This window comes from Neomonachus schauinslandi, chromosome 13 (assembly GCF_002201575.2).
Source record: "Neomonachus schauinslandi chromosome 13, ASM220157v2, whole genome shotgun sequence".
Classification (NCBI taxonomy): Eukaryota; Metazoa; Chordata; class Mammalia; order Carnivora; family Phocidae; genus Neomonachus; species Neomonachus schauinslandi.
Genome location: NC_058415.1, coordinates 18,284,741 through 18,303,857, shown reverse-complemented (window position 1 = coordinate 18,303,857; position 19,117 = coordinate 18,284,741). Strand labels below are relative to the sequence as shown.

The window sequence follows — 19,117 nt, the reverse complement described above, 5'->3', positions numbered from 1 at the left end:
GTGTCACTTGATGCCCTAAATCTGAAATAAATCTAGATTCTGTTAGATGTTTTCATCTCAAACCTGATGACCAGGTCTGTCCTAAACTATGCATATGCCTTTGCCACATGGAGGTGCAATTTATGTTGATAAACCAGAGTAGCCATGATTCTTTACTGGTTCACATGATCTTGATGCTGCTTTATGTGCACTGGGACTGTTTTGGTTTGGGCAACTGTCGTGCTCGTATTTCATTATTCACTGATGATTCAAGTTAACCGCTCTCCCATTTGGTGCCTTGGTGCACCTTTTCGTCAAGATACTTCCATCCATACTGGCTGGACTAAAACAAAACATGTTATATTGCCAGCAACAGGAAAATTATCATAAATATACAGACTTATGGTGTCTATGATAAGTGTGGTATCCCCTCAGATGTGGCTCCTTGCATGATCTTATATTAACAAAGATCCATTTGATGATCCAAACATTTATAAAGCAGCATTGCTAATGCTGAAAAACATGCCTGAATGTCAAGAGCATTAAAATGGTAGCCTGAATGACAAATAATCACATGATACACTGTTTCATTATACAGAAGAAGAAACCAATGCTTAGTTGATCCAATAAATCGGCTGAGTTGCTAGTAAGAGTGTGCTCTTTTCAAAATAGTAAAGATAATGCTGGCAAAAACGAAAGGCATTGTTAAGCAAAAATATACCATGATAGTTCTAGATTTAAGCACTGATACAACCATTCTATTTTACATGGATTCCTATGGGAAAATGAGGTTGGCATCATACAAGTTAAGTGATATCTCAAAAGTATTTTTTATTAATCATAGTCATTCTATACCTTCTCATCGGGTAATAGTAACTTATCTAGAACTCTCTAATATTACAATACTCTTATTTGGGGATATACTTTCTGTTTTAACTCCTACTGGAAATGGGTTATGAGTAATTCTTTTTTCTTTTTTTAAAACAGATTGCGAAAGAATCTGAAATCATTCATCATTGTTCATCCATCTTGGTTCATCAGAACAATCCTTGCAGTGACACGACCTTTTATAAGGTATGTTGTTATAGAAAAAGTAAAAGTACGACTAGTAGTTTTCCAAAATACGTTACTTATAAACAAGAATTCATGAACTGAGAGAGTATTTAGGAAGACATATTTTGCCTCTGGCTTTCCTGGAAAGATATTTTGGACGATATAGCAAGAAACCCTAAGTAAGAGTGCGCATTATTTTATAATGACTGTTTTTCCCCATTTTTTACAAAACGTGAACTCTATATTGCTTGCTATAACACAGAAAATGAGGTGGTGGGATTTCCATGCCACATTACAGAAGGGTAGATAATACTTTTAAAGTGATATGGTATTTTATAGAGAATAGAAAAGGCAGCATAATACAACAATGGAAAATAAAGACAAACCAAGGACAGAATCAGGAGCAATGACTGTCCTAATTCTTCTTCTTCTGAGCAAATATCATGTAGGCCACCAAACTTAGGTTTGAGAGAGGCTGGGCAGTTAGTTTGAGAGCTTTTTTTGATTGCGCATGAGGAGTCTTGGTTTCAATTCAGTTTCAAGTCAGTGAATATTTATTCACCGTCTATGTTGTGTTCGATACCATATAACCTTACGTTTTGGGGAAGCAAAGAAAAATAACACATGCCTCATAATGTAGTAAGACTTGGAACAGTTAAATGAAAGGGACAGTATGTATTTCCTAGCAAACTTCCAAATAAAATACGGTCTTACCCAACATCCGGATGCAGATTAGATAAATTGAAAGTTTTGTTTCAAAGTTACTAATGAATCTTTTTTTTCTTTTTTGCCATTTTATTTTATTTATTTATTTATTTATTTTAATTACTAATGAATTTCTAAGGAACATTCTGATCACTTCTGGAAGAAAAAAAAAACAACTAAAAGTTAAAAACCTTTATTTTTTACATAGTGTTTCCTGTGCCTTCCGCATCTATCCTTTTGTGTTCAGTGTGCACTTACATAGATGCAGCATTTCCATCTCCTACTTCCAACAGTTGAGTAGCATCATTCAACCTAGTTTTCCTCTGGCAAAGTTTAGTTCTTTACCATACTGTGTTCAATTCCTTTAAAAAATAATATGAAATATTTAAGGTATACAAAAAGTCACTTTTTTTTTTTTTAAAGATTTTATTTATTCATTTGAGACACAGAGATACAGAGAGAGAGAGAGAGAGCATGAGCAGGGAGAGAGGCAGAGGGAGAGGGAGAAGCAGGCTCTCTGCTGAGCTGGGAGCCCCATGTGGGGCTCGATCCCAGCACCCTGGGATCATGACCTGAGCCTAAGGCAGAAGCTTAACCATCTGAGCCACCCAGGCGCCCCAGTCACTTATTTTAATAATAGAAAATGCTTTGATAGGAGAGTAGGAATCAATGCACACTGAAGAGCTTATAAAAAGTTTAATGGTGGATGCCTGGCTGGCTCAGGTGGTAGAGCATGTAACTCTTGATCTTGGGATTGTAAGTTCAAGCCCCACATTGGACGTACAGGTTACTTAAAAATAAAAAAAAATTTTTTTAAGTTTAATGGGTAAAAAAAGTAAACATTAGTGTTCATATTCATTCACTGATGTCTGTTTAATAGTTTGGGTGTTATAATTGTAAAACAAATATGTTTCTTGATAAATAACCAAATATTTGTTACCGTAAGAATACTGAAAAATAATTACAATCCAACATTATTATTATTTTTTTTAAGATTTTATTTATTTATTTGACAGAGAGACACAGCGAGAGAGGGAACACAAGCAGGGGGAGTGGGAGAGGGAGAAGCAGGCCTCCTGCCGAGCAGGGAACCTGATGTGGGGCTTGATCCCAGGACTCTGGGATCATGACCTGAGCCGAAGGCAGACGCTTAACGACTGAGCCACCCAGGGGCCCCCCAACATTATTTATTGAAGGGAGCTTCAAGGCAATAAGTCCAGCAATAATAATAAAATTATAGCAAATAGTCTTGTGGTAAATTACAGAAAACAATGGCTTACATTTATTGGGTATTTACAGGCATTATTTCATTTACTTGCAATGACAGTGCTCTGAAGGAGGTCCTGTTTACTGTTTCCCTTATAAAGGAAAAGTCCCTGAGGTTCAGGGAGGTCAGATAAATTGTCTACAGCAAGAGTCAGCAAACCCGTTCTGTGAGGGATCAAATGGTATATATTTTAGATTGTGTGGGCCATCTGGTCTCAGTCACAGCTGCTCAGCTCTGCCATGCTAGGTCGAAAGCGGTCATAGACAGCATGTGGATGAGTAAGCGTGGCTGTCTTCCAATCAAACTTGATATAGGAACACTGAAATTGAATTTCTTAAAAATTTTTACATGCCATAAGATAGTCTTGTTTTGATATTTTTTCAAATATTTTTTAAAAATGTAAAAACCATTCGGTAGCTGGAGGGCTGTAAAACACAGCGAGCTAGCTTTGGCCCATGGGCTGTATTTGCCAACCCCAGGTCTAATGTAATATAGTCAATGAGTGATAGACTCAGGCTTTGAACCCAATTGTCTGCCTCACTGTAAAGAAAACACATTTCAAGCACTTAAACATTGTATCCTACAGTCTCATCCTGGGAGACCCTCTTTGAAGATTCCCCTGTCAATCAGTCTGTATCAGCGTAACCAATTTTCTTTTTTTTTTTTTTAAAGATTTTATTTATTTATTTGAGACAGAGAGAATGAGAGAGAGAGAGCACATGAGAGGGGGGAGGGTCAGAGGGAGAAGCAGACTCCCTGCCGAGCAGGGAGCCCGATGCGGGACTCGATCCAGGGACTCCAGGATTATGACCTGAGCGGAAGGCAGTTGCTTAACCAACTGAGCCACCCAGGCGCCCCCAGCGTAACCAATTTTCAGACCTGAAAAAAAGAGGTCACTAAAATGGATTCTAGGTCTTTTCCCTGCTAACGGGTAACTCCTATGATAGAGGTAGATGGGAAATTCCTTTTTTTTCCCCAAATGTGAGGCGGAGATTGAGAGATTAATTAGCTCAGGTGCTGTCCTCAGAAAGCTCAGGGCCTGGCAGCTGACAAAGGCAGACAGGTAAGCAATTACAATACAGGGTACCACTGAAGCAGTGTGGTGGCGTCAACTCAGGGCACAGGTGAGGCTGGGGTGACGGGGACAGGAAAGGCTGAGAGTCTGCGTCAAGAGAGGCATTCCAGAAGAATGAGCCATCAAGGTGAGTTTTGCGGAACCGACCAGGACTGGTTAGCTGAAACCAGGTAGAAACGGCAGGTACAAGCACACCAAGAAGGAGACAATATGGCGTGCTCGGAGAACGTACGTGCTAGTGAACATAAAACCCTGGAGCTGGAGGCTTCCCCCGCCCCCCATTCCATCTTTTACCAAAACCTGAATTTAGCTCAGAAAGTCCAGGGGAAGGAAGAGGCCTCACGTAGCACGCATATCGCTGGTGGTGTGTGTTCACCCACGACTTATCAGGAGGCCTACAGGTGACTGTGTGAAGACAAAAGTTATTCACAAGTCACAGCCAGTGGCCCAGGGTCAAACAGCAAGTACAACGTGAAAGATAAATAGAGAGAGAAATGACCCTGCAGATGCTTCCTTCTAGAATGCCCCATAGTTGAACAGGAGGCAGACAGCTCAGCATGGTCAGTAGACTGGGGGAGGTCTTTTCATGGGGAACTCTTCAGAAAGTTCAGTCAGTTCTTGGTCAAGTTCCCTTTCAAGTAGAATGATGAATTTTAAAAATTAGTTTGCAACAATGCACAAATGGCCTTCTTCTTATAAAACATCCAATCATTAAGGACAAGACCAAGTTTTTCCTTCAACAACTTCCAGTTCCTGTCCCTCACTCCCTTCCCAGAGGCAAATTCCTTGATCATTTTCAGTGGTATTTCATGTTGTTTTCTGTACATGTACATACATCTAACATGACAATGTTTAGATGAAAGCTATTTGTAATTCAGATTCAGTTACCAGAACATGTTTTTGAACATTGGAGCATCTGGAATGAACTCTCCGGCTAAAACTTAAAATTAGAAGAAAAAAACTAAAAAAAAAAAAATATTTAAGCTAAAACCTTAAGAGGTAAACAAGTTTACATATACTTTAAAAATAACTCAACCTTGGTAAATTCTGAAAGAACTAATGACAAGATTTTTGTTTGGTAAAAACAAATAAACAAGCAAACAAAGCCAAACAAACCATAAACCAATGACTATGGAGAGTGGCAGGAACCACCGGGCGACATGGCATGTGTGGTCGAGAGTGTAGACTCTGGGTGGGGGGATGGGTGAAATCAGTGATGGGGGTAAGGACTGCAGGTGTTGTGATGAACACCGGGTGATGTATGGAAGTGTGAATCACTATATAGTACACCTGAAACGAATATAACACTGTAGGTTAACAAACTGGAATTATAAAAAAACTTAAAAAAAAAAAAAAATGAGTGTAGACTCTAGTCAAACTGCCCGGGTTTGAATCCAGCCTCTACCACTTACTGAAGGTGAGACCATGGGCAAATCCTTAACTCCCTGTGTCTCGAGTTTCCTTATCTTTAAGTAGAGAATAATGGGATGCCTGGCTGGCTCAGTCAGTAGAGCATGCGACTCTTGATCTCGAGATTGTGAGTTTGAGCCCCATGTGTTGCATAGAGTTTACTTAAAATAAAAAAAAAAAAAAAAAGACCACTAGGGCATCTTTTTTTTTTTTTTAATATTTTATTTATTTATTCATTTGAGAGAGCGAGAGAGAGAGAGAGAGAGAGAGAAAGCACATGAGAGAGGGGAGGGTCAGAGGGAGAAGCAGACTCCTTGCTGAGCAGGGAGCCCGATACAGGACTCGATCCCGGGACTCCAGGATCATGACCTGAGCCAAAGGCAGTCGCTTAACCAGCTGAGCCACCCAGGCGCCCCTAGGAGCATCCTTTTAAAAGAAAGAGAATAGCACCTACTTTATTAGGCTGTGGAAGAAATAAGTGAGTTAATAAATATAAACCACTTAAAACAATATCTGGCCTGTTGTAACTACTCAAATATATAGCCTTTCTTTTTAGTAAGTGCTGGGCCAAGGTGTTGCATTTTTCAGGATTTTCAAGAGGCAACAGCCTTAGGAGGGATGAAGTAGCCACTAATGATATCTTTTTTCTTTTCTTTTTTAGTTCAAAATTCAGCAGTAAAATTAAATATGTCAATAGCTTATCAGAACTCAGTGGGCTGATCCCAATGGATTGCATCCATATTCCAGAGAGCATCATCAAGTAAGTCTGGATGGTTTCCAAGATTTGGTAAGAAATACTGCATGTTTGGAGAGGGAGGTTGGAAAAGAACTTATTTCTGGAATACTGGGGAAATGGCATTATCTTCTATTTAAAATGAATATTTAATATTTTCCAATAAATAGATACTTTCTCATAACCCATAGAGAACTGTTCTGTTCTTTCAGATCCTCTTTCACATAATCTTCTCTTGGGGTTATTGATTATTGCTCATTTCACCTTGAATTTTGCCACCATTTTGGGGACAGCGTGAAGTTAACATTAATCAGTGAATCTGTCACCTGTGTCTCCCGCTCTCACACAAACAGCTGGGTCTGAGCATAGCTTTGCTTTCCATATTGCCTTATAGAAAAGAACTTACCTGCATGACCCTGGGAAAAGACGGGGTCGGGGGGGGACTACCTTTTCTCTGTTTTCTTCTACATCCTTTTTCATACGGTTCCCTTCAGGTGAAAGGTAAGGCGGGTGGTAGGTGGCATGGTTAGGGATGACCCCCTTCCTCAGGACAGGGTAATGGAGCCACAGCCTGTGAAAACGGAGCATGGAGACTGAAGGTCGCTGGATCATGCTGCGAAAATAATGAGTAACAGTTAACACCGACCACTTGGAGCTGAGACTTAAAAATATGGATACTGACAAATGAACCCTCCTGCTTGGTTCACTGTTGCAAAGAACCATTGTTTTGTGGTTTGTGTGGATCGTGCTTTTCTTCCACTGTGTCTGATTCACTCATTTTTTTATTTGATTAAAAATGGGAGGAATTTAACCATTAGCTCAAAGAGAACAGACAAGGATAACTGCCCCCCCCCCCCCCCCCATCCCTTCCTCCATAAGACGGATAGCAAAATGGATCTCCCAATTTGCACTTCCAAAAAAGAGTCCCTTTACTAAAAAAAATAATAATAATAAATAAATAAATATTTTAAAAAAGGAAAAGAAACAGGAAGGAAAGGACTCACGTTTAGTGGCAATACTTTGTCGGGGATAGACGTGCTTATTTATATCGTGTGTTTAATCTCCACAGTAAACCCCCATCTGCAGATCAGGGAAGCTAATAATAAAGAAAAGTTACTTATGCAAAGTGTAAGTAGGAGCAAGGATGAGATGGAACTAGAATTCAGATCCAGGTCAGCCTGGCACCAGAATTCCCATCCCCTTTTCTAGTAGTTTCCTTGACCTCCCTTAAAGTATCTATCTGAAGTCAAAGCTCAGGAGCAGATGCATTTGATTTTCCTTGTGCTGATACGAGGTGAACACAGGATAGTGATATGGCTCAGAACTGCCAGTTGGCTCAGCCGAATCAAGCAGTGTTTCTATAATTCTAACTATGGCTTTGATCCTCATTAGCTTATGGGGCTCCCACACCCAGCATACCTCACAGCTCTATCCTGCTGCCTCAGGAAGGTGCATCCCCATCTCCAGAGCTACTCCTAGTCTTTAAATAAAAAAAGTAACTGGAGGGGCACCTGGGTGGCTCAGTCGGGTAAGTGTCGGACTCTTGATCTAAGTTCAGGTCTTGATCTCAGGGTCATGAGAAAAAAAAAGAGTGACTGGAGCACCCACCTCTTATAACGCTGTCTCATTTGCAAAAGATGACAAGGACATTCTCTCTTGAAAGGGAAATGGGCACTTTCTAGGCAATAGAGTAATGCTTCCATGGTGTGGCAGTTGGAAAAAGAGAAGGGAATGGGTGTTGGAAACTTAGCTTTAGATTTGAATCTTCTTACTGTCCCCTGATGTCTCTAAGATTTCAGGCAACCTATTAAAACTTTCCATGTCTCAGCTGCAGCATCCAGAAAATGGGACGTGTTGGGGGCAATTCACAGAAAGGTCCCGAGGATTGAATGAAAATGTACATAATGCCTTCAGGAAGCCTCCCGGCCTCAGTTGGCAATCCAGAATGTTATTTATTATACTGATGTTGCTTTTAGGGACTAACATATGGGACCATTTAAATGAGAAGTTAAATATGTCCAGGGCACTTTTCATTCATCGACACCCATCATTTTTCAAAGGCTCCCATTCAGGAGAAGTTTCTTCGGAAGGAAGGGTTCCATTTGGAAGAAATTGACAACCATCTATGTCCTCCCCGTGTGTCCATGTTTTCTCCTGTCCTGTGCAACGCGTCTTCTCTGGATGTCCTTTCTGTCACTCCTGTTCCTGGCCCCCATTGTCTCATTTTCATGTTACGGCATTTTCAAATTGATACGAGCCATAGCCCCTTCCTGTTACTCATTGACATTCGGAGAGTCCGGGCTCGGCCAGTCCCAAGGCCAGTATTCATCTGGGATGGAGCCTGTCATCAAAGGGCTTACATGAAAGAAAAACTTGTCCAATCTGGAATCAGATTTTTAATCATTGATTACAGTCAATTCTTGTTATTTGTGATGTTCTAGAACCCTGACTGGTAAATACTGAACCGTTGTTCCTAGGGGAAATACAGGGCTAAGTTCCTGCAAGCATCTGGTTAATTTTCATTCGCCAGTTAATATATAACCTTGTTCTATGTGTGTTTCTGTTTAAAGACACCTTATCTGATGTGTACTGTTGACTCACTAACATTGAATTCACGACCAATGGCACCATAACTCCTGCCTAAACAAAGCTGCTGTAACACACATATATTCTCCGTAAGGCACATCACAGGCTTCTCGTGCTTAGGAACGCCAGCCCCCGTGGAAGCACTATGCCTAGGGGCCATTTTAAATGGTGAAATCACCAACAAAAAGCACAAACCAGGGAAACATGGCACTAAATGCAAGTAAGACGCCTGTTGACAGCACGAAAGGTAAAACGAGGAGGCAGAGCCTTGTTTTTTCGACCTCAGCTGGGAACGTGCACATCAGGTGACTCAAATTTTTTGCCACTCAGTGAAAGTCAGCAAGTGACCACGAAAGTGCCACGGGTATTGATCCTGGGGTTACAGGTAAAGGTTTAACAAGTAGGCAAATTCGCAAACACAGATTCTGCAAATAATGAGGATTGGCTGTCTATCATTACGAATTCTAAACCATTGATTATGTCAAATGAAAAATAAGTTTTCTCCCAAAAGGCAATTTGATTATTCTTGGGGCGGGTGAGGGGGGGTAGGCTTTTGATCTCATGTTTTGACTGTTCTTTAAACCACATACCTGTCATTTTCTCCATCTGTTTGCTCGTTTTCCTCATTGCATTCATTTTTTATCTTGTAAGGTACGATGAAGAGAGATCTTATAAGAGAAGTGTGAGGTAAAATCTCCCGAGCTACAGTTCACGCTGGACCCTCTGTGTGTGTGCACCAATGTCTTACTTGTGGGTGACCTCAACATGCTACCAGAGCACGAGGTCATTCTGTCAGCCCCTTGTAGTCTGCCATTCCGGGTCTTTGTCTTGTGTGTAAAGCTGTTGAGGTCAGCCTAATCTGCAACCAAAACCCACTCAACCAGATACACCCTTGACTTGGCCCAGGCTGCAAGCTAGCTCTAACCGAACCCAACAGACTGATGTGGATGTTTTTGGCTTTATTCAGCCCGCATGTTTCTGATCTCCTTGCAACTTGTATATCCACCTTTATGAAGGAATTTGCAAAGTAAACGTACAGAAACACCAAATGGGACGAAATGGCACCATGTCTAATCGAAGGAGCATGTCTCGATGCTCCAAAGGATGGTTTCTGAAAGCACATATGGTCCACTTATGTTTGGCTCTGCTTTGCTGGGTGACTCTCTCACGCTGTGCTTGCTTCTTTTTTGTTTCTTTTCTACACCGATAATTTTTGCTCATGCAGACTGGATGAAGAACTGAGGGAAGCATCAGAAGCAGCTAAGTAAGACTTGGTTTTCATTCAGCGGCTGGTGTGATGTTGGCTTGCACTGCAGGAATGAATTGGGAGGACCTGCATGCCTGGTGTTTTATTCTTGCATCCCAGTAATAATGCTGCACTTGAAATGTTCCCTTTGTCCCACGATAGATGCAATTTCTGGTATCCGTACTACAGTCTATTTATACAACCTGTGATCTTGGTTATCTTAAGGAACGCATTTGTTACTGTGGTTTCATTTTTTTTTTTTTTTAACGTACATGCAATTTTTGGCTCCACAGCCCAGGAATACATCACAGACATTGCCACATAGCATAACATCCTCATGATTGTTAGATATTTTGAGACAGCGAAAGCTCACTAATTCATACTAATTCAAAGCTCACTAATTCGAAATGATGACATGTCGAAATTTGGAATATTTTTGAGAACCCGTTTTGTGACTTTCCAAGATTTTTTTACGCATGTTATTTAGTGACTGGGAAGTATTGCTTAACAAAATAATGCTTCTGAGCTATTTGGATGAATAGAAAAAGAATCATTACTCACTATTATTAAAGTATAATTTTCAAAAAAGCAGAATCTTAACTTTAATGCAACTATGAAATGAATACATGCCAATGATTTTATTCAACTAATTATTCAATGAAGGAACTGGTGAAGTGTTAAAACCAGTTCAAAGAACGTTTGCAAAGCTAGATTTCATTGGGTGATTTATCAAGGAATGTTAGGATAAGATTATTGGTTTAGATACAAAATGAATCAGTGTCCCATAGGGCAATAAACTGTAACCTAGGATTATCTTTTCCACTGGACAGAAATTATTTGCATCTCTGTTTGACAAAAATGTACAAGTAACCTCTGCCCCTGAAGGGTTGTAAAATAGCCCATCAACAGAAAGTCAACTCAGCATTGCTTTGAAAGAAAATCCAGTAATTTCCTTTTCTTATTTCCAAGTCCAAAAACTAATTTTTCTGACATTATGCATTAAATGTAGACAAGTACTATTTGGAATGTTTATTATATTAAAGTTTCTTCTCCATTTTAAGTGTTGCTTACACTGTTAATTTCTATAACTAGTTCCCATTTTAGTAGATATCGCAAAAACAGAAACCTGGGCAATGTCCAAACAGCTACAAATTCTGAATAAATAAGGTTTTATTTTCTATATAAGTGTAAATGCCCATTCCTCCTGAGAACAATCCATTGAGATATTTTTTTTTCCTACAGCACACTTTTATTGCAGATATCTATAGAATTATTTGCCTATAGAATGGATCTTTTGGGTTAAAATTTGAGGAAAAGGGCCGCCTGTCTGGCTCAGTTGGAAGTGCATCTCAGGGTTATGAGTTCAACCCCACAGTGGGCATAGAGCTCACTTAAAAAAAAAGAGAGATACTGAAATTAATTAATTAATTAATTGAAGGAAAGATATTTGCCTTAGAAACATTGACATAAGTGTAGTTTCGTGTTACAATATTCCTTTTAGTTTTCTTTCAAGATAACTGACACCCGCTGACACTAACAATACTCAAAAAAGTACTTGGATTTCTACTCTAACAGAATCTTCTTAGTCTCTGACCCAACTGTTACAAACCAGAAGTTGGAAAAGAAAGGAAGACATTAGGAACCAAGGAACCAGATGTTGGCGTAATGCGCCGTTAGCATTTATTTGCACTCAATTTGCATGGTGTCATGAGATTCTGCAGAGACAGAAAGAGCAGTTTCTCTTTCAGATTTTTTTTTTTTAGGATGATAACATTTATAAAATTAAAGAGCTGTTTTCAAAACAAAAGATTGAGGGGAGGGAAATCAATAATTTTCCAGTCAAACCCCTTGTAAAGTCATACTGCCATGTTCTTTCATTAGTACCATGCAGTCTTGCCTCCTTCAGTAGAATTTTCCCTCCCTCCATATTTCTGCCCTTCCTGCTTAGCTGCCTAGTGAAACAGTTATCACTTTGGGTTTCTTGTGTAGCTTTCTCTTCTGTCCTCTCCGATCTTTCCCTCTCTTCTCTTCCCCACTCCCACACACTCCTTCCCCGGGTATCCACATGGTCTCAGGTGGTCCTGAGATGACTTGATCTCCTTCCTGGCAGAAGCACCAAGCATGCCTAGTACATAATAGATGCTCCGTAAATTTCCACTGCATAAACTGACGAATGTGCATAAAATTACATTCATCATCATGGAGCAGGGGTTCTCAGACTTCGCTGAGCAGCAGAATCCCTGGGGCACTTGCTCCAACACAGTGTCCTGGGACTCAGCTCAGAGCTTCTGAGTCAGCAGGTCTGAGAATCTGTAATTTTAACCCATTCCGGTGATGCCGATGCTGCCCATCTGAGACCCACGGTCCGAGAATCCCCACCTTAATGTAAATGCCTGAACAAAAATAACTAGATTTGTCTTAGGAGTCGATGCTCTTGCTTTGGGTTCAGTGGGTAAGCTACCTGTCTGAATTCCCCTCCAACTGATCCTCCTTCTTTTGATGGTGACATTACATGTGTGAGGACTTGAAATGTATTTGCACATTTCAAAATGTAAGGGGGCAAGAACTTTGTTGACCCCACAGATGACTTCAGTGCCCCTAAATCCTGCCATTTCAGCATACTAACTACATCTCCTTAACTACCTCTTGGCCTCTGAAGTGGCTCCCAATCCTTGCACAGACTGTACATGATGATTTGGGGTTCAGAAAACATGGTCACTGCAGACATACGGTTAGGTTCTAGAAGCCAGATAACCCAGGTTCTTTCTATTAACAGACACACCCTGTCCTTCCACATGACCTCTATTTAAAAGCTTCAGGCTGATTCTAACCAAAGGCAAACATCTACCTTGTCAGGGAACAAAACCCATCTTTCTGTTGTTTTGCTTTATTTTCAAACATTCACCCTTTCCCCATGTACTCACACACCACCTCTTAACTGGCTTTCAGAAGGTGATTTCTTCAGCCTGCCTTATGTTTTCCTTAAAACTTGATATCTATACAGGAGGGAAAATACATGGGAAGGATTAGTGGGGTCTAGAGGGCCCTGCTTATTTTGAAAATGGTAAAGAATCCATCAGCTGCCTTTGGGGTGACAGTATTAAATGGATTGCAAATTGCTGTTTTCATTGTAAGGATTACGCAAAGTTAAAAAAAAAAACAACAGAAAAGCTAAATTCAGAAGAATACCTTTTCTTGATTCCATTCCAGCTTTGCTAGGTTTTTCTAGCATACTCTTTAACACTTGCCTGACTGTCCTTGTTCACTCAAGTTGCCAAATATCCACCATAAAAATACCTGACCACCAGTGAGAAGGGTAGAGGGGGTGGAGGGGGTGGAGGGAAGCCTGCCCAGGGAGATCGCCTTTCACCATCTCAACAAAATGCTTAATGTGAATAACTGAACCGCTTATGTTCAAACAGATGTATTAGCTAATGAAATAATTCACATTATAAAAGAAACTCTCTCATTTAAAAAGATCATAGAGGGGCGCCTGGGGGCGGGGCTCAGTCACTTGAACATCTGACTCTTGGTTTTGGCTCAGGTCATGATCTCATCCTGAGATCAAGCCCCGAGTCTGGCTCCGTGCTGAGCACGGAGTCGGGAGAGGTTCTTTCCCCCTCCCCCACCCACTCCCTCTGCTCCTTCCCCAGCTCGTGTGCTCTCGCTTTCTCTCTCCTCTCTCTCTCTCTCTCTCTCTCTCTCTCGTCTTTTTTAAAAACAAAAACGAAATAAAAAGATCGTAAAATCTCTTTAAATAGTTTGTTTGCCAATAATAAAATATGACCAGAGGGGGGACAAAGTAAAAGTTGAAATGTCCTATTAATCAGAAATTAATATAAAACACGTGAAAATTGCTTACAGAGGAATCCCACCAATATGGATTATCAGAAGCAGCTAATAATACACCAAAGGCATAAACACGTTCATACATTGTAACAGAACTCATTTCATTATTTCATATAGTTAACATTTTTCTTTCTGGACACATTCAGTTTAGGTTAATCTTAGGATTCACTCGATTACCCAAACACAGCTCAGCCGTATAGTAGTGAGTGTCCTATTATTTTTCTGAAACAAAGCTGACACTGACATTTTTTCTTTTAGTGTCTAGGAAAATCCTCATTCTTGTGCAAAGTGAAAGTTAACTTTTCGTGTGCAAATAAAATTAGGCTCCTTGAGAGGGACTGTCCTTTGTGTATAAAGTATGTTATTTGGGTTCCAAATAAAAATTTGCAGTATCATGATTTCTGAATAAGGTAGATTGAAAAGTCAGGAAAAAGTAACAAGACCAGAAGAGACTACTGGAGCTGTTTGGAATTTCAGTCTTCCTTTTATGCTTTCAAATCATGGGCAGTTCCTACGTTTCAAAACTGATGGTAAAAGACTCAGGTGTAGCTTTGTTCCATATTAGCAATGATACAACATCAAACAGTTTAAAATGCCGTGTCTGTTGTGCTTACAAAGTGGTAACAGTGGAGAAAATGTTTACTTGCTTCCTATTTTGTTTCTCCTTGCACTCAGAACTAGCTGCCTTTACAATGATCCAGAAATGTCTTCCATGGAGAAGGAGTAAGAATTCACCATCCATAACACCTTTTTGGTTACTTGTAGCATTGTATGGCTGGGCTCTGAAAGAAAACAAAAATACATCAAGGATTGGGTAAACTCTGTTCAGATGTTCGGCTCTCAGGTTCTCTATTTCTCAAATCAGAACCCTAAAAGAGAAATGTGCCGGCTTCACACCGTCTCTTTGATGATCACTACTACAATCCTTAAGGACAGCTTAAATCTACTTGGCATTCTATTTTCCGATCCAAAAATGGGCAGAAAATGAATAGTAGAGCCAGATGTAAGAGCATTTGGGCAGGAGGAATGCAACTCTGCTTTCTGAATTACATCATCTATTTTAATTAGTGAAAGTTAGCACTTCCATTCGAGCTTCGTATTTTGGCGGATGGGGGAGAAGAGGTCCTTGTTTTGAAAATTCCAAGAGGCAGTGGAGTCTGGATGGAACTTGAAGAATGAGCTAGTCCAGCTGGCCTCATCCTGTGAGAAATGGAAATCAAACACGTAGTTGAGTGCTCACCACGTTCCGGGTTCTATGTGAAAAGCCTCAGGCACAGTATCTGATTTTTATCCTCAGGATAAGCCTACGAGGTACATTTTACAGGTATGGAAAGAGTGAAGTAGAGAGGTTAACTGACCAGTCCCACATTTTACAGTTGTAAAAATGTCCCAGAGCTGGGATTTGAGTCTGCAGTTCCGGGGCCAGTGGTTTTGAAATCAGAGAGAGGTGGTCGTAATTCTGGAATAGGTGTGCAGCCTCTGATCTAACTTTGGTTAGACTCGAGGAGGACAACATTCGTTGCCTACGGGAACAGAGTTGTCAGTTTCAGGGACTAAAGTGTGGTCACCAACATGCTCTCCGAGGGAAACTGACCATCCAGCTGATGGCTCCTAATTTGATTTGAGTTGTGGAGAATGAAACGCAGTCCTTCCCGGGAATCCAGGAGGGGCAAAGATGGGACTTAAATGTGGCAGCTAGTGTCGTGTTTTGTTCTCTTTGGACCCCCTTTCCCTCGAGGTCCCAAGCCAGGATGGAAAATCATAGTGCAGCAGCTCTGTGGGGACTGCGATGACCTTACAGTTTAAGGAAGTTTATGGGCAAAAACCCCGGAGAGAAGGTCCCCACAGAAGAGTAAAGAACAAAGGCTGTACGGGGACCTTTGGAATCACACAGCTATTTTTCTGAAGGTTTCACCTGTCCCACGAACAATTGCTTCAGGCAAATTGCCACACAGAAGTTCTGCAAGGCCGAAACAGAGTCCCTAAGGCCACCTTCATTCTTCTGCAAATTTCCCCTCCTTCGGCAAAGCAGCGCCCCCTAGAGCAGAGTCCTAGGCCCGCAGTTCGCGAGCTGCGCGGAGGGGTGGTCGCTCACTGGCCCCGGCTGCAACATCTGCGGGCTTACCCACTCCTTTGTCTGTCTGTTTGACTCCTTGTTTGTACGTGGGGCTCATTGGGTTGGGGGGGGGAGCAGAGCACTGCTTTTTGTTTGGGTTCATTGCAGGGCTGGGCACGGGGGAGGGAGGGATGCTGCAAAGCTTAATGTTACTTCCCGCTTCTTAGAACATACTCTTCACCTCGCTTCCGTTTTCTTGAGCCTTGTCTTTCCCAAGCTCCTATCAGGCACCTGATCTCAGCGCAAGAGATCCAGGCTGAGGGGCAAGAGTGGCCAAGAAGTTCTTATGCTGACTTCTAGCCCTGGATTTCTGGCTTTCATTAGTATAAGACTAAGGGGCTTCATTTACCTTTGTCTGGCTCCTACGTGGAAGCATTTTACACCTTCTGTAGCGAGTATAGAATGGATAACCTGCAAAGGCTGTTTCAAGGAGTTCTTGATCAAGCCAAGATTCAAATGAAATGTGCCCCTCTCCTTTTCCTTAGAGAAAGAAGGGAAGTTATGCCTATCCCCCCATCTTCCTCCAGAAAACACAAGAGTTTGTATTTATCGTTAAACAATATTGTCAGATACTTTGTAAGGAACCTCGTTTAACATATGTGAGAAGCCAAAATGGCCCGTAGTTTCTATGTCTCCCTGGAAAGTTGCTTATAGAAATCTCAGCCCACCTGCCCCGAGGGGAGGGCTATTCCTTTTGTATTGTAATTCTGATTCAAGGTAAAATTTTCCCCAAAAGCATTCTATTTTAAGAAGTATCTCCAGGTGCTTGTCTCCTTCCCTTTCAAGTTTGGATTTTATTTGTTCGTTCATGTCCTAAGACTTGTGTATGCTTTTAAAATATTTTCACATAAATAAAAAGTGTATCCAATCGAGAGGATGTGGTACTATTTGGAGAAACTTAAATTAGTAGCATTGCTGGTAGCTTTGTTGGCCCCACAGGACAACTGTTGCCTCAAAAATTAATCTTCAGTGTGGTTTCCTGTATTTACTTAAAAATCGTCCACTTTTGACTATCTCTGGCTTCTTCCATAAACTGTGTAAATAGGTTTTCGTGTTTCAGCTTTTTGTTTACCAAAAGTTGAAGGGATACATTTCTAAAACCCTGGAAGGTTTACCAGAAAGTCAGTGTAGGGGCGCCTGGCTGGCTCAGTTAGTGAAGGATGGGACGCTTGGTCTCAGGGTTGTGAGTTCGAGCCGCACATTAGATGTAGAGAGGACTTAAAATCTTAAAAAAAAAAAGAAAAGAAAAAAAGAAATGAGGTGTTTCAGAATAGACATCCTGGTTACAGTGTTCTGTTTGTCTTCAGATTTTTATCCGGGCCCCTTTCAAAAGGACCCTGAGCTGCTACTAGTATTCTACTACAATTCAGGCTCCTCCTCCTCCTTACAATTGAAAACACTTGAGACTCAATCCCTAGCAAGACTTGAGAGAGGTAGGAGTAGTCTATTTTACAGATACAGACATAGACATTTAGGCAAGGTCGGTAACTCGGCCAAGGCCCCGAGCTAATAAGTGGTAGAATTGAGGGCATTTTAAAGGAAAGATTTTTTACTCCTGTAAACTAGATGGGCAGGCAGCGTGGGCCCCCAGTGGTTTTATTTGCAAAGCTGCAGGAAGGAACCCCTCAGCTGCTACAGATCCCACAGCAAAGCACAGGAACCTGTGCGGCGTGTGGACGGAAGGGCCAGGAAGGCAGGTCTCGGAGAAATCCACAGATACTTCCCAAATTGCCTCTTTCAAACGGTGTTTTTCTTTGTTCATGGCTGACATTCTTTTTTTGAGCATCCTGGCTGGAGCTCTCTTCTCTGGTAGGTGCCAGGAAGTTCTGATATGTTCAATAAGTCGCAGTAGATGGTGGCCCAAGGAGATCTTTGAATTATTTTCTAGATAATTGGGAACCCATGAGACTTTCTTAAAAACAACCTTTCTTAGGTTGTAAGAATCCATCTCAGTCAGCTAGGCTAACCCATTTCAAACAAATTCTTTGGCTCTAGAAAGGGTTATGGTTTGGTTTTATTTTGGGTTTTTTGGTTTTGTTTTGGGGGTTTTGTTTTGCTATTGTTTCATTGTTGACCACTTTCTTGCTATGTAACACTTATCACATGTTACTTATTTCAGGCAGATCATGGATTTGCCCCACAAGAGAAGGCCATTTACTAGAAATAGGTAGATCCCTTATTCCCAAAATGCAATAATGTTCCTTAGTCCACTTCAGAAACGAGCCCTCACACACATCTGTTGCCTCCCTAGATATTTCAAGAGGCGTAAAATGCTTCCAGAAACAGCTTTGTAAAAAATAAACAGATTCCACATTTTAGGGAAAACTTGGCAACGAGGGGAGGGTTGTGACTTACCAGGTTTTTCTAGCATAAGAGATTTGCATGATTTATTGTCAGTAAGTCCTTTGAGGGGGAAAAAAGAACAAACACCTGCCACTCTGAATCATCACTAAATGTTTCATATTCAATTGCTCACATTTCTCATTGTTTTCTTCCCTTTTTTCCCTAAGTATTGACCTGAAGCTAAAAGGAAAGCCCTAGTTGGCCATGGCTGGAAGAAGATACTCTTCTGCTTCGTGATTCTGCTGAAGCCTACCTACCTGGAAGAGACAGGGCTGATTCTCCTTTTTTGCACTTTGCACTATCTGGTGCCATTCTAAATTTCTAAGGGGAAAAACAGTAAGGGAATTTGTTTACTCTTCACATATTTTATGAAATTGTGTGTATTTTCCTATTTTGCCAATTACGTGCCTCAAAGATTTCAGTTGAACCTTAGCAAGACAATAGGACCTTCCATTTCAATATTCTGTTAGCCCTTGGTGCGGTGGTCTCCTCTCTTAGACTGGTGTTGACCGATCAGATACTTTCCGTCCACTCTTAATCATGAGTGGATCTGTTTCCAGAGATTGGCTGGATTTCTCCTTGGTGATCATTTTAGGCTTAAAACACCTGGGCTCAACCCTCCCCAGGCAAGTTGTGTCCCCCGTGGAACTCTGCCTTTAAAACCCTCGGCTCGCTTAGCACAGCTGTAAACCAGACTCAGGTGTGAAGCCACCTTGATTCTTGTCCCCGTGAATCGTCTCTAACGTCTCAAGGGG

The 19,117-nt window shown here is 41.1% G+C and overlaps 1 protein-coding gene across 1 annotated transcript in view; it reads left to right on the top strand.

Moving 5' to 3' along the window:
• PRUNE2 (prune homolog 2 with BCH domain) overlaps positions 1 to 14,630 on the top strand; it is a 200,847-nt gene extending 186,217 nt beyond the window's left edge. Inside the window, exons 15-18 of the mRNA XM_021689387.1 lie at positions 967 to 1,053; positions 6,151 to 6,249; positions 10,034 to 10,072; positions 14,579 to 14,630. Coding sequence (XP_021545062.1) covers positions 967 to 1,053; positions 6,151 to 6,249; positions 10,034 to 10,072; positions 14,579 to 14,630 — 277 coding nt within the window. The remainder of the gene's footprint in view (positions 1 to 966; positions 1,054 to 6,150; positions 6,250 to 10,033; positions 10,073 to 14,578) is intronic.
• Positions 14,631 to 19,117: the final 4,487 nt, after the last annotated feature.